Here is a 21,763-nt window from a genome sequence, read left to right on the forward strand (position 1 = left end):
CAGTCTTGCTGGGGGGGGGGGGTCGGGGGGGCGCTCCCAGTAGATGTTTTCCTCGGATGCCTTGGTTGCTCAATCCCACACACTCACCTCTTCAAACTTTTTCGTTTTTGCTACCTCACAGATCTGACCAATTGCCTTGATCCGACTGTGCAACCCACATTCAGGGCTCAGTTCCTGAAAGGCAAAAGGGAGCATTAGACAGACAAGGGATGGGCCAAATCTGCAGAGTCAGGGAAAACTACTAACCTGTGACCAAGGGGAGTTGGCTGTACTCTCCCTGTGCATGCTCTTCCCACCTCACCCACTCCCTTCAGTCCACTAACCAGATGCTCTGCTAGCAATAGAGAGCATGACTGCAAGGAGGAGGTTCTTCCAACCATGCTTCCTTCACTCCAAACAGCTGCTGCTTTGCGGCCTGATTCTTCTCACAACAGTGCTGGTACAAGGCTGATAAACCACTCTGGACACCATGAATCTGGACATCTTTGAGATGTCTGTCCATGCAGGGTCAGAAACCAACCCCGTACCATAGGTGAAGGATGCTGCAACTGCCAACATCTGGTGCAACAGATGGCGCAGAGTCAAGTCACAAGTCAAGTCGCCTGGCGCCGTAGTTATTTGTTTTTCGGCGCCAGGCAAAGACCTTTTTATTCAAGCATAATTTTAATTGTTAATGTTATTTCTATTTTAAAGTTTTTTGGCCAGGGCGACTTATTTTATACAGTTACGTGTATTTTATATTGTTATTTATGTATTTTATTTATTTGTAAGCCGCCCTGAGGCTTCGGCGAATGGGGCGGCCTAGAAATTTTCTAAATAAATAAATAAGTCAACTTGTGGCTCTCTGGGTGTTTTGCCCCACCACTGTCAACCTAGCCAATGGTGGCAGGAGCTGTCACAACTTTTCCACCCTGCCGTAAATCAGAGCATCAGGTAAAAAGCTTCAAAATAAAACACTCATAGAATCATAGAATAGTAGAGCTGGAAGGGGCCATGAAGGCCATCGGGTCCAACGCCCTAATGTTTTCAAATGTCTCTAGTGTGGGAGTTCACCACTTCTCTAGGCAGCTGGTTCCACTGTCGTATTGCTCTGATGGTGAGGAAGCTTTTCCTGATGTCCAGCCTGAATCTGGGTTGTCACAGCTTGAATCAATTATTCTGTGCCCTGCACTCTGGCACCAGCAAGAAGAGACCTTGGCCTTCCTCTTTGGGACACCCTTTGACTTATAGAGGGATACCATGTCCCCCCTCGGTCTTCTCAATGCCCAGTTCTCTCAGTCTCTCCTCACAGGGCTTCCAGCTCGAGGTCTCCAACTCCTGCACCATGAGTTAATCTGATCTGGTAGTATTTGCAGTATGTAACTTCCAACTCCTAAAGTACGTTCAGGGTTCCAAGATTTCAAAATGTTACCTTGAGTATTTCTGCTGTGATGATAAACTCTGTTTGTTTTCCTTCTGATGACTTAGAATTAGACCTGGATTGTCCGAGTCCCAGGAGACTCTTAAATTTCTCTTTCAGGCCAGGATCTTTGCTTGGTGGCTTTGCCATCATTAACTAATGAAGCATCAAGGACGCTGTATAAACATAAGACAGACAGCAGGCTGCATCAGCAAAGCACAGGAAGACTCTTTCTTGACGCAATCAATCGAATGCACCCAGTGCTCCATGCAGCCAACGGCTCCTGCCCACTGCCACAGCACAGATCTAAGCCCTCCAGGGCATCTAGGCGATGGGAAACCCATGCGCACCCAGAGTCCTCACACACTGGCTGCAGCATTGACTGAACCCTGTGCCTCTTGCACCACAGGTCAGGGGGCCATGGGGCATCATCAGTGGATATTCCAGGCCTTTCACACTAAGAATGAGGGTGGCGCACTGGTTGCAGTATCAGACTAGGACTAGAGGGACCCTGGCACAAACCGTCTCTCTGCCACTGAAGTTCACAGGTGAGCATGGGCAACTCTCTCCACCTAGCCCACCTTACTAAATTGGGAAAACTATATATGCTGATTTCAGCTCCTGAGAGAAAGACAGTATCAAAAAGCATTATGTAAAATAAACCATACTTCCAGTGAACTGTAGTAAGCAGACACTGCAACAGACAATCTTGCAATAGTTAAAATTATGAGTGGCATTACTGCCTAGTCAGAAAACCTCTTGGCATTCCATATCATGAAGAAACAAGAGGCACATGAAAGTGAAAAGATATAATCCTGTTATACAAAAAAGGCAGATTATTCTCTTTCTCAGTAAAGATATTAGATAGCATTTAAAAGTTTGTTAAGATACAAGATATGCACTGCACAGAACTAAATTTGGACGTTCTCACTACAGTCTTCATCTACCCACTTCACCACAGGGTCCCAATACAACCCCCAGTTTCCATTACCAAATTATCAGTATTGGCGTGTGGCAACCTCTCCTACCTCCAGAGCAAGGATGATAAACCAGACTGCAACCTCTCCACCAGTCCATGCACTTAACCTGCCCGGGGGACAGAGTATTAAAGGGCACAATTCTATCATGTTTAGACAGAAGCACCCCCACACCTCCCGGCATGTCCTGGACAACCATTTTTCTGCTAAACATCCATAGGGTTATATTTAACCCGCATATAAATCACTTAACTCTGGGAAAGAGCCTGGGTAGGAAACAGGGTGGCTCAATAGCCCCAGGCCTGATGCTGGACCTCAGAACCTGTCTCCCTAGTATGAACCCCTGAACAAACCATTTCTGCCTCCCTTGCCCATCTATACATAGGGAAGCAGCTCAGACTGCAACACTTTATGCAGATTATGCTTTAAGGCGACAAAGTAATACAATAGTTATGTGTAAGCTTTGGCTGTGGGGTGCCACAGAAAAGAAATAAACAAATAAGCTTTACTCCTTGTAGCCAGCCGTCACAACCACAATACATAAATAGACTGTATACGACATCTGTATATGTGAATAGCATTCTATACCCACCGGCACAAAATTCAAAAATGCAGTAAATAAGGGGCGAACCACACTCAGAAATGCCTCTAACTTAAACAGTAACTGTTTGTTTAAAAGTACAAGATCCCCCTCTTTAACATGTTAAACTTCAACTTCTCTCAGCTGTCAAATGTTATCAAACTGCAAAGAACCACGGGGAACCTAAAGATTAGCAGGCGTCTTATGGCAGAAGCTCTTCGTCTTGGAACCCACTAGGTCAGGCTGGTGCTCGCAGGCTCCTGTTAAAATGATGGGCTGGATCAGGAGGCTATAGCACCTTGCAAACCAACTTGATTTATATAAAATACTGCTACCTGATTTTCACTCTGGTATCCCCAGTGCATTACAAGCCTGTGCTATACAGAGATGCAAATATGTCCACTACACCAGCAGACCTTGGCATAGCCAAAGATACAGTGGTGGAGTGAACTTAGCCTCCACAACCTCCTTGAGACAAAGGCACCACAAGACTGACTGGGGTTTTTGCTACAACGGATTACCAGACAATCCTACGCCAGTCCGGGCAGGAAAAACTGCTACAACCCCCAGCATTCCCCAGCCAGCCTAGCTGGGCAGTCATGGGGCTTCTTCCTGCCCAAACACGCACCAGACTGCACCCCAAGGCACTCCGAGAGCCCCCGTACCACCCGCCCAAGATGGCCCGTGAGCCTCCGCGGCACTCCCTCAGGCCAAGGCAGCGCTCCTAACAGCCGCCCTGCGTCGCCTCAGGGCCGCCGCGCTTCTTTAACCTCCACAACAACCCCGCGAGGGAAGCCAGGCTACGAGGGAGGGAAGGCCGACCCAGCCAGCGCCACGGCTCGGGGACGGGCGCTGGACCGGGGCCTCCTCCGCCCCTGGCCCGGCCCTCTCCCCTCGGAGCCCACTCGGGCGGGGCTTCGCCACCAGGCGCGTCCCGTCGTCAGCACAGCCCTGCGAGGGGGCAGGCGCCGGGCCCTCGGAACGTCCCGGCGGGGCCCCCCCGGCCCTGGCCCGGCCCTCCCACTAGCGCACCCCTCTCCCCAGGGGTGCTCGGAGAGGCGCCGCCTCCTGCCCACACCCCTTGCCCCCCATCATCCCCACCAGGACCGGCGCCCCCGCCCCGCGGACCCCGCACTCACCGCCCGCCGCCGCCGCCGCCGCACCAGCACCCCGCCCCCTTCGACCGGAAACGCGGCTCCACTTCCGGTGCGGTTGAGCCCGCGAGGAACGGGGCGCCCTCGCGCGGGGCACTGTGGGGGTTGTAGTCCCGGGCTGGCGCCGAGCCATGTGCGCGGGGCGGGCGGGCTCGTCCAGGCTGCTGCGGAGCGGGGCCGGGGGCCGGGGCCAGCCGGCAGGTGGGTACGCCGCGCAGGGCTGATCCCGGGCAGCCAGGGCCTTCTCGCGCGTTCCTGCGCGCCCGTCCTCCGCTCCCCGCGGCTGCGCGTGCCGGCCGGGCTGGTTGCGTGTGCCGCGCTTCCTCGGAAGGCCCTCAGCAGGAGGAGCCCCGCGGAGCCGCCTCGGTGCCACCCCTCTCTGCCCGGGGCGGGAGTCCCTGGGTGAGGCGCTCTGAAGAGGGGCTTCGCGTTGCCCCGGCCGCCCTTTCAGGCTTCAGCCACATCTTGCCCGCCCGTTTCCTTCGCCTTGCGCGCTCAGTGGCGACTGCCCGTCTTTTGCACGTCTCCTCGTCTGGCGCAGACCCTCCCGTTCTCTGCATTCGATGCGTGTTGCGGTTCCTCGATATTTGCCCATGCCCGTGTTAGCCACCCATTCGGCCGAGACGTTGCAGCGCCCTGCCATAACCCCCCCGCCCCAAATGTTTCTCTCTTGCTTGTGGCAGCTGTGCCGAAGCCCAGGATCTTGTGCTCCCGGTAGAACTGGGGACCCGTCGCACCACGCAAGGCAGGTCCCCGCGGCGAATCCCGAGCGTGTCTTGCATTCTGTGCCCTTCCTCTAAAGAGGCAAAACCACCTTACAAATGACTAAAATGAATATCGGAGTGCCATCTCAGACACTCCAACGGGTGCTCCATGTGGCGGCCCATAGCTGGCCGTGGGAACTGGATGGACCCCTCTTGGCCTGATCCAGCGCAACTCTTACGCTCCTGGGATGAAGGCAACTTCGTGCTTCCCCACCTTTTCCATTTTCTGCTGGAAGCATGAAAACACCGCACTTACCTCACTTGATCAGATGTAGAACTTCCCTCTGCATGCACTGCCCAGCGCACAGGCAATCCATGACCCTGCCAGAGACCCCCACAAAAGCAGGTGTGCAAATGATCTTGAGGTGTGTATGTTTCGAACCAGTGTAGGAACCCATTTACCTGGCATGGACAGGCCCATCCACGTGGCACTCTCTGTTCCTTGTTTTTTCCAAGATAGCAGGCACAGGAATAGAGCTGTCATAACTCATGGACTAATGTAAACTGAGTCAGAATGTAAAGAAGAATTGCGGCTGGCTGCTTCTGACACCAGTGTGGTCTAGACAGACTTCCTCACCTTGCTGCCAGCTGGATGCCTTGGGCTGCCATTCCTATTGGCCCAAGTGAGCATGCGCTGGAATACCAGGAGACATCATCCCCAAATTCGGAGGGTCACCTAGCTGGGGAAAGCTGGTTTAGTAGGCAGAGTGCCAGACTAACGCTGGGAGAGGCAAATTCAAATTGTTACTTGCTTCCAAATATACTTGTTTCCTTCTCGATTCTATTTGAGAGAGCTGTTCCTCATAAAAGCAGGAATATTGAATGCCTGCCTCATTGTCATGACACCAGCCAGCCACCCGCACACAAAGATACCTTTGAATTGGCCAGTCAGAAGAAGCCCTGATGGGAGAAACGGCCCAGTGGCCTCCCTCAGCGAAGCCAAGCACAACCTGCGCACCTGGAAGGGCTCTTCTGGTCACTTTGAGCCTCCCTGAGCTTCCGGTTCATTGCTCACAACCAGGCACTTTGCCTCCTTCGCTTTGAACCCGGTCATTGCCTCGCACTCGGGGAGGTTGGTGTTTATTTCGTCTGCTCTGGCATTCCTCGTGTTTAGTTGAGGGTCTCGGCTGCTGGCACTGTGCTTTTGTTCAGGATCTTAGTCTCAGCTTTACTCTAATGTTTGATATTGAGAGTTCTTGGCTGCTACTGCAGTGCGCTCCTGGTCTTGTTTTGGCAGTGAGAGTACAGCGTCTCCATTTTTAACTTGCAGTTGCATAGTCTGTATGATTTCTGTATTGGCCATCTGCTCATGTCCTTGTGTACAGTCACCTGATTTGTTACTTGAAGTAGGTATTTTGCAACGAACAGATGGTTGGCTTCACAGTGTTCTGTGAGTCTAGATACATGTTGGTTGCACATCTATACATACAAGTTGAGTATCTATGTGAGCAGGGATATGCAGCCACAGTCCCAGGTGCTTTTTCTCCTTGGCCTGAAAAGCAAACTGCAAAGTTGGGAAAATGTGCAGATCTGGTTTGTTGGCTGCTTGGGGGAATTAGTGGCAGAAATAGCAGAGACAACACAGGATGGTCTCTCTAATCGCACACAGAAGAGAATGCCACTGAAGCCTACCATTGGCAGAGTTTCCTTTATGTTTGCTCTAGCAACAAATGAAACCCTGAACAGGAGGCGCTGTCGGGGAGAGAGGAAGGTCACTATTGCTTATGAATCTTCAGAAGAAAATGACACGAGGGAAGCAACTGGAACAGAGGTCAAGAAACAGAAGTGGGAGCCCAAGAACTGGGCGCAGCACCTGGCCAATATCCGGGAAATGAGGAAGGGGAGAGATGCCCCTGTGGACCAGATGGGAGCCGGCCAGTGCTTTGATGGAGACGCAGCTCCAGAGGTGAGGCCAGCAGGGCGGCGGAGGACTTTGGGGCCCAGCGGGAGCTTGCAGGTGGCCAACTGGCCCGCCGCTCTCCTGGAGGATGTGAGGCGCTCACCTTCCGTGTCTGCTCTGCTCTGCAGGTTGTGCGCTACCAGATTCTGTTGTCCCTCATGCTCTCCAGCCAGACGAAGGACCAGGTGACTTCGGCTGCCATGATGCGCTTGCGGGAGCACGGGCTGACTGTGGACAGCATCCTGGAGACCGATGACGCCACCCTGGGACAGCTCATTTACCCCGTGGGGTTTTGGAAGGTGGGTGAGTGGCGTGAGCTTGATGGTGTCAGGCCCACCCCCCCTTCCTTCTCACGAGGAGCTTGCGCAGCTCCCTCTTGTCCTCACGACCGCCACCCCGTGAGGGGCCTGGCAGCGCCAGCACCTGCCCCGAAGCTGCCCAGTGAGCTCTGTGGCTCTGCGGAGACCGGAACCCAGGCCCGACCTGGGCCACAGGGCTCAATCTGTGCTGTCCCAACAGCAGAAGTGTATGAGGCACGCCACTGCTGGACACCCCCCCGCAGCAGCCTGTTGGAGCCGCCCTCCTCCCAAGGGAGGGTGACTCGCATCTCGCAGTGGCGGGTGCCGATTCCACCGTGGGGCGGCCTCTGCCGTGGCAGGCTGCCCCGCTGCTCCCAGAGCGCCCTTTTCCCTGTCAGCCGCCAAAACCTCCCAAAGCGTATCCCTCTCTCGCCGACTGTAGCGCAAAGTGAGCTATATCAAGCAGACCACCGCGATCCTGAAGCGGGACTACGCCGGCGACATACCGAAGACAGTTGCGGAGCTGGTGAAGCTGCCAGGGGTTGGGCCCAAGATGGCCCACCTGGTTATGGACATCGCCTGGCAGAGCGTCTCTGGGATCGGTAATGTATTCCTGCTCTGGGGAACTCGGTGCAGAGGCCGGGGCTTTCGTCAGTTCGCTGCCATTTCGGAGCGATGACAGTGGCACCTTGGCTCACGAACTTGGTCTGTTCCACGACTCTGGTCGTGACCCAAGTCAAATTTCCCTATAAGGTTCAATGTAAATAAGGTTAATCGTTCTGTAACTATTTTTTTAATCAGAAATTTTGAAACAAAATGACAAAGATCAACAAAGTAACAAAGCACTGTGCAGTAAGGTGGAGAACACTAACCTAGGTGGGGGGGAGGTTATTGTTCCGAGGGAGAGCCCCCCTCCGTAAGGACACTGGGGAGACCTCTTTCAGGGGTTTCCTCTCTTCTGTGTCTCTCAGTTGCAGGTCAGTTTTGGTGAAAAATCTGTCTATATTCGCTTGTTTTTTCCCTGCTGTTTGTTACAGTTATGTTGGGGGTGGTGCTTCTCAAAGAAATCCTGGCACTCGTTCCATTTTTCCATAATGGATTGTATCACATCACCGCTAACCTCCTCCCTGCCTTCCTCTTCCTCAGTGGGATCCTCCTCAGCAGGTGCCTTCTGCTGCTCACTCCAGAGTTCAGCGAGTTCTTCTGCCGTCAGCTCCTCCATGTCTTCCCTGTACTCGGGGTGGCGGGGTGGGGAGATGGGCACAATTGTGCTGAGTGCGGGGGGGAGAGATGGCCGAGATCGCGCCTGTCTTTCCTGCACGAACACAACTGTGAACGTGGCCATCTCCCCACTCGGGGGGGGGGGGGGGGGGGGGGGCAGATGGCCGCGATCTTCGTTGCTACCCAATGCGGAGTTCACGACCCGAGTCAAAATTTTCATGAAATTTCCGTCCTGAACCGAGGCGTTCGTGAGCTGAGGCGCCACTGTACTCTGCTCAGGCCTCTTAGCCTCTGCTCTTGCTCGTGGGGGGGGGGGGGCGCTGAATCCTGCAGTAGCCACAAGGGGGCGCTGCGGTTCCATCTTCTCTTTGGAGGAGCTCCAGCCGCCATTTAGCAACCCCTTTCCTGAGTCTTTATTGTTAAAAAAGTTTATATGTTGGGATTGGAGAGCATGCGAACCCCGATTCCTGATTAATGGCTTTGCTCGTGGGCTAGTCGGCAGGAAACTTGGGGCCGGGGGTGTTTAGAGGCGAGCAGCTCCCTCGTTTGCTGCGCTCGTGCTGGATGTCTGGCGGGCCCTTCCAGTCCTTCCCAACTGTCCCAGCAGCTCCTGGATCCCGTGCAGACACAGTGGAGGAAGCTGCTGCAGCCGCCTCCCTTTCTGCGTTCGCTGCTCCCCTGGTAGCCTGGAGGACATTACCCAGTGCCGGGAGAAGCATCGCAGAAAAAGAGTTTGGGGGCTCATGCTGTATGCAGGAGGCAGGCCTGGAACTTGCCTCCCTGCCCACAGAGCCAGCCTAACGTTTCACTCAGCAGGCAGGTAAGAGGCGTTCCCATAGGCTGAGGGCGCCCTCGCAGGTGAGCTACACCTTTATGCCACACAGAGAGGCAAATGCTTCTGGGGCCCATGCTGGGCATGTTGGGGGAAGTGTCCTCCCTTCTTCGCATCTGGCTGCTCCCTTCCACTGATTCCAAGCACCGCCTTCTCCAGGCGTGGACACACACGTGCACCGGATAGCCAACAGGCTGAAATGGACCAAGAAGAGAACTAGACTTCCTGAAGAGACCAGGCAAGCTCTGGAAGAGTGGCTTCCCAGGTAAGCCAGCCAGAATTGAGTCAGGTTGCATATTACTCAAGTCTTAAAGGAGATGCCAAAGACGACCATGGCCAGGTTGCCATGTCAGAGGAAGCCATGGTGGTTTTTTAGCTTTGTTGGTCTGTCGGGTTCAACCCAGTCACAGAATTTCAGCATGGTGTGTTTGGTTTCTGGAAATCATGGAGAGAAACAATGGCTTGTTCACCGGACCTCCTCATGATACTTGGACCTGAGACTTCCATTTTTCTGTTCATGAAGAAGAAAAACTGCCATAGAGTCCTGTGGAAAGAGTGGCAACAGAAGGGGGTGGCTCTAGGCGTCCAGTTACTCCTGCCCGCATTTTTCTGGCAACACACACATCAGCTCATGCTCCCTCCAGTTGGTTAAGTGCTGTCCCCATCATCCTGTTTACTTTCTGTAGTGGAGAAGGAGGGTAAATACATGGAGAGAGAAGGGGGAATTGCAACCAAAGTGTTCGTTTTAAAGCAAAAAGTGGCTAGGAAGTATTAAAGGGGCAAGAGAGAGACCCTGCCTCAAAATCTCAGCAGACCAATCGGGAAAAGGCAGCTGAGGGTTAGGGCTAGGGAACAGTGCAGTAAAGAAGGATTCTGCTTGTGGGGCCACTGGGATGCATGGGAAGAGTGGGAGGACGGAGCAGGGGGTGCGGAAGCTGCCTTTACCTGGGAATCCTGTGCGGCTGCCTGGGGATCCCTGGAGAGCTGGACTGGGGCAGCCGGGGGGCCGCTTTTGCCTTCTGGACCGGGAGTTCCTCACCCCTGTTGGAGAGGAGTGACACTTGTGCTCGTGGGCAGGCCGTTCTTCTACCATTTGTCTACCATTTTTCTCACTTGAGATTCCCCATAAACATGCAAACTGCCAGTCGGAACACAGTTTGAAAAGCATTTGCAGTAAAACAACTTTCTGGGTGCCGACAGCATTTCTTAATTCATTTCTGAAACAGTCGGCTTTCCTTTGTAATCTCATCACTTTAAGTGGGGCTGCCTTTGACAAGTGGCTGGAAATGACCGCCAGGGCAAAATGCCACGACCAGGTTACGTACTGGGAGCATCTCAGCAGCTGCTCCATTAACTGCCGGCCTCCAGTTAATTTGCGACACTAGTTAAAAGAGCTGCACGCGCCTTCTGGCGCTCCTGGGGCTTCTCCCATGCGTGGCAGGGAGGACACATGAACCTGGGGCTCCGCAGGAGTGAAACTCCACTGTAGATGGTCTGTTAGGGTTCCTCTTTCCCTGCTTATTTCTTCATTATGCTTCTGTACTGCCGAAGAGCAGAAACTTGCAGGGTGAGTCACTGCAATTAAAACTGTAAAGTACCACATGCTGAAATGCAACATCGGGGCTTAAAACCACAGTACAAAAGAAAAGTGATCACCAAAGAACCACTAGCAACAGTGTGAAGATTTAAGATATCCAGGAGATTTAAAATGACAGACAGGAAGACTAAAATGCCTGGAGAAATGAACAGGTTTTCCCATGGCACCAGCGTGAGGTGCCAGCTGAGCTTCTGCAGGGTGGATAACTGGGATAAATGGAAAGGGCCTCGTCTAAGCAGCCCGCGAGCTCTTGCAAGGGTTTGAACAGGTTGGGTCTCCCTGCTTAAATGCCTGTGTCCCCTGTTTGCTGCGTATGTGGCACTGCACCATGTTGATACCCGCCAGTTGTCACCTGGTTAACTTTGGCTTTATGGGCGTGGTGGTATTTGTAATTGTGAAGGTGCTGCAGAGGTGGAGGTACTTTAATCCTCTTCCTCCACCTGCCACAGAGAGCTCTGGAGTGAGATCAACTGGCTGCTGGTTGGGTTTGGCCAGCAGGTCTGCTTACCGCTCCATCCACGCTGCAGCAAGTGCCTGAACAAGGGCATCTGCCCGGCATCCGAGAAGCACTGAAGACTGGAACTGCTTCCCACCCAGCGGAGCAGGTGGCCTTGCTGATCTTCCATTGCCCTGAGGAAGGGGACCCCCGTGCAGACAATGCTCGCGTCTCACCCCGAGGCTGAGGAGGCTGTTTGAACTGGCTCCTTTGGGATGGCGGTTGGGCACAGGGGGCTTTGAGGCTGAAATGGAACGGTTCCTGAACTGGCAGCCATGATTTCAGAAGCAGCACTCTCCTGGAAGTTGTTTCGGACTGCCCTGAAGGAGTTCCTCTTAATAAAGGACCATGCTTTATGGAAAGCTGTTTAATAAAGAAAGTATGTTAAAATGGAAGGGCCTTTCCCATAACAGTGGCTGGAGAAAGGAAGAGGTCTCTGTGGAGGAGCCACTGGTCCTCCTCGGTCTCGCTCTCCACAGCCACACACAGCTCAGCATATTGGGGAAGGACAGGTTAGAAGGGGGAATGTGGCTTTGTAAGCGAGCATTGCTACGAGTCAGTTTCCCTTGTGCGCCGCTGGCCCGTGTTTCTGGCTGCTCCTATTGCCAAGGTTTGGCTGGTGACGTTCCTTGCAAACAGGCAGAACGGCACGGTGCAGGCCCCGCTTGCAAAGGTGCTGGTCCTGCCGGGTGTGCATGTGGCACGGTTGGGAGCAGAGCTTCACTGCTCGACCAGAGGGAGGCTGCAGTACTTTGTCCCAGGCCAGACCCTCCAAGAAGTGCTCGTGGATCCTGTCAGTCCGCCGAACCTCACCGAGTCTCCAGCTGAACGGCAAATGAGCTCGTTACGGAGCAATCGGGGTTGCCCAGTTCCACTGCACGATGCGATTCACACTGGGCAAGAGGCATGGCAAGGCTGTGACGGAGGAGCAGGTGACGGGCGGCACCGGCCGTTTGCGCTCACCCAGCCTGGCGACATGGGGAGTCCGGGCAAGAGCAGCATTGGAATGTCCTGAGTGAGGACAAAGTGGCCAAGACCAAGCAAGGTTCATCACCCACGCAGTTCTCCAGTTTTCCATGCTCGGCCCAGTGCTTTTGATGAGAAGCCCATCTAGGCCTCTCTCTTGCCTGCATTTCACAAAAGCAGTTGTGCGGGTGGCTTGCTTGCAAAGGGCTTTTCCCACTCATGAGCAAGAGAAGTTGAATGGCCGAGAGCAGTTTTCTTCTACAGCAGCTCTTCACTTGAGAGGCGTTTAATAGCTCTAGCAACTTGGGGACGGTGCCTGTTGATTGTTCTCCTTGGTGTGTGAAAGCAAAGCACCTGCTTGTCCAGAATATTCTGTGCAAATGGACTGGGAGTGCAAAGGCAGTTTTAAAGAGAATGCAAAATGAGCACAGTCCTCAGGTTTCTTCCAAATGTGTGAAAAGGAATGGTTTCCCAGAGCTCTGGAGTCCATTCCGTTGTGTGGTCTGCAGATCTCTGTTGCAAGATAAAAATTCACGCTCTGATGTGGATGTCAGATAGAAAAGTACACATTTTGGCGACTCCGCACGAAAGCAGAACTTGTATGCTGCACGTGGGCCGCCTTGTTAATATTTCAGCTCTCTGGGGGCAGCCCTTCATTGTGAGTGAAGTACACATGTCTTCAGCCTTAGGTTTTCCCATGAATACCTGCTGTGTTGCAGTTCATGTTTAGGATGAGGACTGTTCACAAGTTCTGAGATCCAGGCATGCAGTTTGGGGAGGCCCATAAGGGTTAGGGTTACATCTCATACAGGATTGCCTTCTACTAGCATAAACAAATATGTTTGCATGCATGCAACCCTATGTCTGTTCTCCCTGAAATCAGTTAAAGCTGGGAGTGGGGAAGGATACCAGAAGGAAGAAACAAATTTGGACACCGACATTGTAAGGCTCACTGTACATGGGAAACAGGTTTTATTATTGACATTTTAGTATACATATATTTTACACAATGTAGTTAAAAGCTCTTGTATAACCGTCTAGGGAATTTCTAAGTTAGAGGTGCAGAAACTGAGAAAGTGTTACAGGGCTTACAGGGTAGCAGAAAAAGAGCCAGTGGTGCTTTTGAGTTACCTAGTTCAGTCCAATGGCGATGTGGAGTGGAGACAAACCTTTTGGGCAGAAAGGAAAACCAACCCCCTTTGAGACTTGGGCACAGATTTTCAGCTTATCCTCAGAGCCTTGCTTTCATTACACATGGCGGGCGTGTCGTGAACGGAGCCGGCTGGAGCCGGTGGTCGGGCTAGATGGCCCGGGAGGCCCCTTCTGACTCGCTCTGCTTCTGTCTCATCCCTTACACCACGTGGCTCTGGACTGACTTTAGACCTGCTTCTTAAGGCATTGGATGGCCACTATTGTATTTGTCAGTGCTCTCTCTCTCTCTCTCTCTCTCTCTCTGTATAACAGTAAAATAAGAGAGCAAAGGAAGCAATCCGTATTTGCTTCTTCTGAGACCAAGATGCTTCTTCAGCCCAGTTTGAAAAAGCAGGTCACTCAAGAACAGAAATCATTATGGGCACGATCCGGTACAAGCTCATGTGGAGAAAGGTCTGTGACTCTGCTGTGCTGCCAGGTGTGGGCTTCCTTTTCCCTCCCAACGCTCAAGATTGTGCCTCAAGCAGCACTGTTCAGATGACTCAACAAAACACCCCCAAAAAGACCTCACTCAGCATTGAAGATGCAGGACACCTTAAATCATTCCTGGACTTCAATCACCACTGGTGGGGACAATTTTTGTGTTGCTTCCCACAGTGTTGCTCTTTCCCAAGTTACGTTTCCACTCACAGGCATCCCTGGCCTAAAAGCAGCTATCCTGGCACTGAAACCCACGCAAGGCTCACAGCCCTTGGACTGCTGTTTATCCGGCCCAAGTTGCCTTCAGAGGACTAGTGGTTCACCAGGCAAGCAAAGCCTAACAGGCCAGAACAGTGCATGTATTCTGCAACAGTTAGCTCTGTAGATGTGATTATGCAAATAATTTGATCATTTTCAATGTTCCAGGCTTTTAGATAATTTGGAATGTTGTAGTAAGCAAAGCATGGCTGTTGAACGCTTTAAGGAAAAAGTGGAGCTATTTCTGACCAGTTAACATGCGGACAAGGAATCTTTTTAAAAGCAATAATTGTCATGATAATAGCCAGGCAGATATTCTCTGGTTGCCAACTCTTGTGATTTGCAGGAAAACTTTGTACCTGCACTGCTTATAAACATAGCACATACATATGGAATCTGTACTCTGAAGATGAGGTTTATACTTTTAAAAGCAAGTTTCTAGTCATTATGGTTGCAGAAATAAATTTCAAGATGGTAGAAAGTCCTGGCATCAGCCCAGAAGACAGAGAAGGCAAACCTCCCACGGGCTGGGATTGTAATGGTGGTCTCCTGCCAATCTGAGAAGGGAATTCATACAATTCTGGAGAATCCTCGCTTTTCTCTGGGGCACGCAGCCAACATTGCCCCCACTTGGCTTTTCCCTTCTTTAGGAATGGTTTCTGTACCCAGACTCTCATCAGAAGGAAAAACTTAGCATGCTGCTCATACTAGAATCCCTGGTCTCTGTCTGCTAACGCCAGAATCAAGCCAGGATTTGAAACTGACAGACCGTTCCTGGTTTGTTTAAAGTAACAAGCCATCAGTCAGGTTTAAACATACCACTTTTTTTTTTTCTTCCTGGTGCATTCTGGCTACTGAATCTTGCTGCTGAGAACCAAGCTTCTGTGGCATTGCAGTAAAGCCAACCAGTTCTCCGTACCTGAATGAAGCTGGATGGAAATGTTTCAGTGCAGAACTTGGATGGGGTTCTTTAGTGCAGGCCCGTGGGCAGGCAGTCATGGGCCTATGCCCTGGACACTCCGCTTGGCGCTTGCCCCCCCCCCTGCTGGGACCCCCCACACACACACACTCTGGCAACCCTTTTGGTGGCAGCTGAGGCCACTTCGAGGCAGGCCAGCAGCCGGCCCAGCCCCTCGGAAAGTGCGAGCTCGGACGCTCCCGTCAGTGAGCGAGCGGGAGAGGGGAGCTGGGAAGACCAGCGGGAGCCCAGCTGAGGACACAGCTGGTGGGTTGCAGGTGCTGGTGTGCCTGTGGTGGGAACGGATGCGGGCAAAACCACAAAACATGCTTGTGAGAAAGGAGAGCGCGAAAGGGCTGGGGGGGTTTTGGAGGGATTCTGAAAACGTGCATGTTGGGACGCTTGAAGGGATGAGGGGCATTTTCACGCAGGGATGCGAACAGGTGTGTGTGTGTGGGGGGGATGCGCTGTGAGTGCGGAAGTGGGTAGAAGAGGTCGCCCTCCTGTGAAATAGGTTCCTCTTGGAGCTGAAACCTGAGAATCCATAGAAATGTTATTATAATAATAATTATTATTATAATAATCCAGAGGAGTCTCCTGTTGGGAAGGTCTCCTCTCCTCCGTAACTCGCCCCGGCAGCCATATTGTGCCAGCGCTCCAGGCGGTTTCTTACCTTGCTAGAAGTGCCCAAAGAGGCTCCTTGGCCCTCTGGGCTGTGCTCAGAGGCCTGTACCTCATGCTCATCGATCCCCCAACCTGCCTTTTTCCTCAAGGCCTTCAGTCAGCACCATACTGAGCCTATACAAAGGCCTTCCTGAAAAGAAGCCACATACAGTTTACCCAGGCTGCTTTGTGGAGCTGCAGCCGTCTCCCAGAGGAAACCGAGCAGTCCAAGGCACCTTATTCAGCTCAGCCATTTACACAATATACACAAAGCCCCAGAGTGTATTTATATCAAAGGGCACTTGTTCAACTCGCAGCATGTGAGAACAAAGCCATTTTTCTTCTAAAATGCTAATATTCATTGTTCATTTGTGCCCTAAGTGACAAGTGGCAAATGCTTGTTTACATAGTCTGGGTTTTTTTGAAGAAAGAACATTTGAGTATCATCCAGCTCACTTATTAATACTGTTTTTTCTAAAGTAGTTATCAGAAAAGAGAGTGAAGTTATATTTTAGTAAAGGAGGTGGGGAGAATTGTTCCAAATCTTCTCCCACCCACCCCCACAACACACCATGTTAAGATCCGATCAGTATAGCTCTACTCTGTTTGCTTAGCAGGTTCCAGTTAAGAGTCTGGGCACCAAATTTTCTGAAATGCAGCTGTGATGCTTTTGTAAGGACACATTTGACGGATCTCCACATGGACACAAGTACTTGATGTCTCCTGGAGTTTACGCAATTATGCAGGAGCTCATATCCATGCACGTCACGCTGTCTAAACATACTCTGCACAAGAGGCAATATGATCCAGAATGAAGGACCGAAATCGGGGACTGCACAGGAGGGATATCCCAAAATGCTCTGCTTTCTCTGAGGTCCGAGTCCAAAACACGTTTGCGCCTGTCGCCTGCAAATGCACCCCCGACCCCGGCACAGACTCGGGCTGAGATCTCTCCCATTCTCACCGCTTGTGCTCCTGCCCCAGGGCTTGCCAGGCACACTTCCCCGGGCCGAGCCTCGCGAGGCCAACCGGCCTCACACTCCGCTACCCCAGGATATCCTGCTGCGGGTCTGGCCGGCCTTGTGAGCAGAGCAGCTTCTCATGTTCTAACCCAACACAGTCCTTCCTTCTGCGGTGGAGGGTGTTGTCCTATTTTATTTGCTTGGATACACAATGGGGAAAACGTAGTGGGCCCAACACCCATAATGTCCACATGGAACATGCAGGAGCAGGTGCACGAACTTCCTCATCAAGGCAGGAAGCTCCTTCCTCAGAAAGAACAGTACAAGAGCGGGAGGGGATCAGAAGCTGGTGAAATGCAAATTGGCACAGCATGGCTAAAACTACGATTTGGCTTCTGCATTCAGGAATCCCCTGCCCATCATCTCCAAAGGGAGGCTTGTGGGAAGGTCAGACGCATCTACAAAAGACATGGAGGTTTTGTACAGCAGGAGAATCTCCCCACTTTCCGCTGCTGTGCAAAAAGAAGCTTGTTCAATGATATGAATGTTAAAAGAGCAACAAGATTATGAAACTAAGGGCCTTGCTTTTTTTTTTAATGCCCTTGAAGAGGAAATAGCAGTACAATTGGAGATGAAACTGATTTGCTGGGTGAGCTGTTTTTCAAGAAGCAGCTCAGCTTTGCTGAGCTTTGCCCTGCAGGAATTCCCTGTGCCCCACCCAAGTTGTGAGGAGCTCACCCAGTGTGAGGAGCGGTCACAGGAACGCCATATCGCTCCCTGGATGTAGCGGTTTCCCTGTGCTTCCCCAGGTTGCACTAAAAGCCTTCTTTCCAGTTACTGCCACAGTGGAATTGGATTACGATCGCTTGCAGGTCTCGGGCTTCACTGGGTCTCTCCCCGCGGTCCCCAGGTGTTGGCAAGGGGGCCCGCCTACTGCATCCCGCCAGCCATCATGGCAGCATTTTGCTCCCATTTCCTACGTTCCCAGTAAGGCCGGCTCTTGCATATGGGGAACCTGGCCCAGGAGAGGCACGAGGCATGGAAGAGGGCTTTGCGAAGAGCAGGACTTGCAGTGCACGCGGTTTAAAGGGAGGGTGTCTCAAGCACTAAAGAAAAACAGATGAAACCCTTTCCCCCACTCCATTAAAAAAAATCTCCACAGAGCACCCTTGCAATCTTGGAGTGGTGAGCCAGCCGTGTATGAGAAGGTTAATACTGTAACCCACCCTGAAATAAACCATAGCATTCCATTAATTGGAAAGAAAATGCACTCTGTTTACAATGTAAAAATATTTAAAATGTCTAAAGGAAAGGGAGTAGGGAAGAAACTTAAACAATTAATTATATAAAAATGGTCCTATAAATAATATTGCAGGTTAAGTGATCCAAAATTAAAACAAAATGGGAAAGATTTGCTTTTCCTGTTTGTTACGGCTGGAACTTCAGCTACCTTTCCGTGACATCTGAGCTCTGCAGATTCCATTTCTCTCTTTCACCACTTTTGTACAATAAGAGAGGCATTGAAAATCTGCCTTGCACGAAGCAACACAAAGCTAGGAAGAAGGCAGCATGGGAAGTGCCTCAGAGCTATGCCCATAGCGGGTGGAACACGATTCGAATACATTGCAAATGTGCTGTTGCAGGAGCAGCTGGAAAGGAAGAGCAGCTGCCAGACTGGCTCAGAAGTTGCTGAAAATCTCCCGTTTCTTGTTCCAGTCCATCTGCGGGGCCCTCTTGTTCACCCGCTTGGCCCGCACTTTCTCTTTGGCTTCTGCTGCTGTTGGACTCAGGTTCAAGCCACTTTCTTCAAATGGATCCTTTTTCGCGGCTTCTCCCACCTTTAGGAGAAACAGAACAGAGAAAATTGTTCAAGGCGCGTGCATCTTCCTTGTTCCTGTTGTCTCTTTTCAAACTTTTTTTGGGGGGGTTTTGGAAATACAACAAAGAACTGATCCAATCAGCAAACAAAAATGACAGTATGCCACAGCGACAAAGCTAAGTTTTCCTTTCAATGCTCAAATGGGTCTCAACGCTTTTGCTTCTGAGCTGGGCAAAATGGAGGCCCCTGCTCTGAAGAAAGAAGTGACAAGTGAGATGCGTCCTTTTAAACTACTGCAGAAATGAATTCTTGATGCAGGTAGTTATGCATTTTGTTCTACCTGCCACAAGAAAGTCTACACAAGAACTTGTGCTGAGCCTGCCCCACAAAGGGGATAAATGGTGGTTGTGTTTTATTGCACGTCTTCATGATTTTCCTTGGAAAGGAACCAGAACCAAATCTCTGTATTAGCAAACAAATTGAGAAAGGTTTTCTCCTCCGCATGAGGGAACTGCAGGCAAAGAAGGAAAAAACTCAGATATCTCAGAAAGGTTTTCATGCTGCCCAAGGCACACAGAGGTTCAAGACGGTACAGTGGCCAGGGATGGACTTGGGTTGGACCCAGTGACTTGAAGGACCACCTTTTCTAATTGACTCCCACCCACCTGTTGAGATCTGGGAATGACGTTCCTTCTGAGAGAGCCATTCCGAAAGGAAGTAAACAGGACAGCGTTTAGAAGAAGGGGCCAGAGGACGGCATGTCCTGAGTGCAGCTGGCTGGAGCCGGGGGTCAGACTGGATGGCCCAGGAGACCTCTTCTGACTCGCTCTGCTTCCGTGTTTCTACATTTCTAAGAGGGGCCCTCTTGGTGACGGCCCCCAACCTTTGGAGCAGGTCGGAACCTTCCTGGCACCATCTCTACTTGCATTCCCATGCCAGGCCAAGGCCATCCTCACTCGCGGATTTTACGAAACCTGAATTTAAAGCCTGATCGCAAGTGCTCCCTCCTCCCAAGGATTTCCCCCCTTCTCCCGCCTGTACTCGTACCATGGGCTGTATATTGATTTCATTAGCTGCTCAGAAAGTCCTGTCAGGCTATTGAGTGGCATATAAATTTGAATGAATGAATGAGTGGTATGTAAGAGCTGCCTTTACTTTTCATAGGGCTCCAGTATGAGCTAAGAACAAGCTGGTTTGCCCACCACCGCATGCAGAGTGGTCTATGCAACTCAAATGTGCTTGTTCCACTAGCTGAGCACAGATGGAGGGCCTACAGTTCTGTAACAGCACAGATGCTTTAACACAGAAACTCCTAGGTTTGGTTCCCGGCATCTCCAGTGTAAAGCTTTTGAGAAGCAAGGCTGAAGAGTTAATGCCAACGGGAGCAGGCCGTGACTGTGGGTCAAACAGGACCCCCAGTGCAAGATTCTGCAGAAGCCATACGCCTTTCCCACAACCCCACCCCTTTCCCCCGAAGGTTAACGCTGAGGTGGTTCCCTGTCTCCGAACAACCTCCCCCTTCTCTAAGATGCAAATGGGTCTCCCGGGGCAGCAAGGAGCTTCAAGCGCAACCGGCTGCCTCTGGCCGATCTCTTTGGCCTGCAGCTTCCCTGATTATGGGGAGTATCTCCAAAATGTGATTTGGCTGTTGGGCTGAAAGAAGACTGGCACTCCTGGAATACGCAAGACTGGGCTGGATGGTTGTGTGACCTGATTCAGCCTGAAAGAGCCCCGTGCACTGAACACAGCTGGTTCACACGGGTCACCTTTGCTTAGCTCAGTTTGCAAACCATCTTGCTTGGACACTTAACAGGCTCCTCACTGTAATGGCCAAAAGTCAAGCTGCCTGCCTTTACCCATCCTTTTCAGCACTACAAGGCCAAGCAACTGAATGGATGGGATTTAGGGTATTCTCTTCGGTTCATGTGGGTTGACAGGGAAGTCCAGAGCTTCAGGGACTCATATATGAACAAATACGATAAATTATTCCTGTGAGCAAGTCAGGCCATATGCACAAGGCCAAGCGAACCCAAAGCGACAGCAATTTGCTAGTCTGATGTGAGGGAATTTTTTCTCTCATATCCAGGTGTGGCAGAAATAACTCTTTTTCGGGACCTGCAGTAACGCCCAACTGCACCGTCTGAGGGTTGTGGATGTGGAGGAAGAGGGGACCGTGGGCTGCGGCCTGCCCCTCCCACCCCTGCACAGCAGCCCTCCGGGGCTCGGTGGCTTCACGTGCTCCTTCTGTTCCCACTAAATGCCATTTGTCTCTGGCAGGACCAGGGACCAACACAGGAAACCAGGAAAAACGCTTGCTGGAACCATTAGCCAAACAGGGCCATTCAGCACGGCTGGCCAAGGTCAGATGGAACCAGCAAAGTACTCCTCTTCCTCACTGCCCACCTGCTCTGGACAGAACGCATAGTCTGGATGCCAGCAAATCAAGACCCAGCTGCTCCCCGGAAGAAGCATGAGCTGCCTTCGCCCGCGCAGGCTCTTTGCGGCCTTTGCCAAGCCTTCTGGAATCAAGGCCTGCACATTTCCCCTTGACGAAAAGGGCAAGGGAGGAAATAACAAGTTGCACTGCGTAGAAGTACTTCCCCTCACATTTGAATGGCATTATTATTTTTAATTATAGGCTCTGGGAGGGGTAGTCTATTATTTGCTGGCTTTTTTGTGGAAAAATGTCTGTTCTTTTTGCATCTGCCTATTTGGAGCAGCTCGTCATGGTCTCGATCCCAGAAGTTTAAATCAGGGAAGACAGTGTGATTCTGGTCACCTCTAGGTAGAACATGGCAGGTGTTTAATCATTTCCAAAAAGGATGAATGATAGATTAAAAATGCTGCATCTAAACCTCAAGGATGGCAAGTGAAAGGAAGAGCTTTTCTGCACAAGGTTATTAATCTGGCATTTCTGCAGAACTGAGATCAAGGCCTGACACTGAGCATATTTTCTGTCCTGCTTTTCCTCTGTGTGACAGTAGCGCTGTGTTATTATGACACAACAACTTTACATGCATGGAAAATGTCTTCATCCGCATCTGCAAATAATACATTTCCCCACTCTAAAAAGCTTGCTGAAAGCGCTGCTTAAAAATAGAAGTGAAACCTGGAAGATGACGACATCCTCTAAAGCAGGGGTCCTCAAACTTTTTCAGCAGGGGGCCAGTTGAAAGGTGCCAGTGCTAGCTGCGGGCCGGAAAGGTGGCACTGGCAGTGCACGCGGGCTGTGAGGGGGCGGGGTGGGCAGGCGGGCGGGCGCGTGGCGAGGCGCGCGAGGCCGAGA

At 51.6% G+C, this 21,763-nt stretch overlaps 3 protein-coding genes across 14 annotated transcripts in view; 1 reads left to right on the top strand and 2 right to left on the bottom strand.

Annotated features, from left to right (window-relative positions):
* Nucleotides 1-3,532, bottom strand: part of TSC2 (TSC complex subunit 2) — a 38,214-nt gene extending 34,682 nt beyond the window's left edge. For 2 of the 8 annotated variants that reach the window (XR_006416854.1, XM_044452609.1), the window contains exons 1-3: nucleotides 2,428-3,532; nucleotides 1,412-1,575; nucleotides 88-174 (exon numbers count right to left, since the gene is read on the bottom strand). Coding sequence is in view for 7 of the 8 variants with exons in the window: in XM_044452609.1 (XP_044308544.1) it covers nucleotides 88-174; nucleotides 1,412-1,552 (228 nt within the window). In the remaining variant the exon portion in view is untranslated. The remainder of the gene's footprint in view (nucleotides 1-87; nucleotides 175-1,411; nucleotides 1,576-2,427) is intronic. The other 6 variants (XM_044452606.1, XM_044452603.1, XM_044452608.1 and 3 more) reach the window with 4 other exon arrangements.
* A 693-nt stretch (nucleotides 3,533-4,225) lies between these two features.
* On the top strand, nucleotides 4,226-21,696 carry NTHL1 (nth like DNA glycosylase 1). Of its 3 annotated transcripts, XM_044452597.1 has the most exons (6): nucleotides 4,226-4,311; nucleotides 6,611-6,780; nucleotides 6,903-7,073; nucleotides 7,516-7,675; nucleotides 9,286-9,391; nucleotides 20,755-21,696. In XM_044452597.1, exons 1-6 carry the CDS (start codon nucleotides 4,242-4,244, stop codon nucleotides 20,900-20,902), a joined length of 825 nt encoding a protein of 274 aa, XP_044308532.1. In that variant the 5' UTR covers nucleotides 4,226-4,241; the 3' UTR covers nucleotides 20,903-21,696. The 3 variants fall into 3 exon arrangements, with proteins under 3 accessions (XP_044308532.1, XP_044308530.1, XP_044308531.1); XM_044452595.1 differs by lacking the exon at nucleotides 4,226-4,311 and having other exon boundaries at nucleotides 4,846-6,780; nucleotides 20,755-21,695; XM_044452596.1 differs by lacking the exons at nucleotides 4,226-4,311; nucleotides 20,755-21,696 and adding an exon at nucleotides 11,173-11,581 and having other exon boundaries at nucleotides 4,846-6,780.
* SLC9A3R2 (SLC9A3 regulator 2) overlaps nucleotides 13,135-21,763 on the bottom strand; it is a 75,464-nt gene continuing 66,835 nt past the window's right edge. For all 3 annotated transcript variants that reach the window (XM_044452593.1, XM_044452592.1, XM_044452594.1), the window contains exon 7: nucleotides 13,135-18,496. In XM_044452593.1, coding sequence (XP_044308528.1) covers nucleotides 18,338-18,496 — 159 coding nt within the window. In that variant the 3' untranslated portion in view covers nucleotides 13,135-18,337. The remainder of the gene's footprint in view (nucleotides 18,497-21,763) is intronic.

This window comes from Varanus komodoensis, unplaced genomic scaffold (assembly GCF_004798865.1).
Source record: "Varanus komodoensis strain SLA01 unplaced genomic scaffold, ASM479886v1 scaffold73, whole genome shotgun sequence".
Classification (NCBI taxonomy): Eukaryota; Metazoa; Chordata; class Lepidosauria; order Squamata; family Varanidae; genus Varanus; species Varanus komodoensis.

What these genes read in the sequence shown, in the direction of transcription:
- NTHL1 (XM_044452595.1), top strand. Translation starts at nt 6,331, where the DNA reads ATGCAGCCACAGTCCCAGGTGCTTTTTCTCCTTGGCCTGAAAAGCAAA. An exon ending in ATGGAGACGCAGCTCCAGAG is followed by an intron (nt 6,781 to 6,902) that starts GTGAGGCCAGCA and finishes TCTGCTCTGCAG; the next exon opens with GTTGTGCGCTACCAGATTCT. An exon ending in ACCCCGTGGGGTTTTGGAAG is followed by an intron (nt 7,074 to 7,515) that starts GTGGGTGAGTGG and finishes CGCCGACTGTAG; the next exon opens with CGCAAAGTGAGCTATATCAA.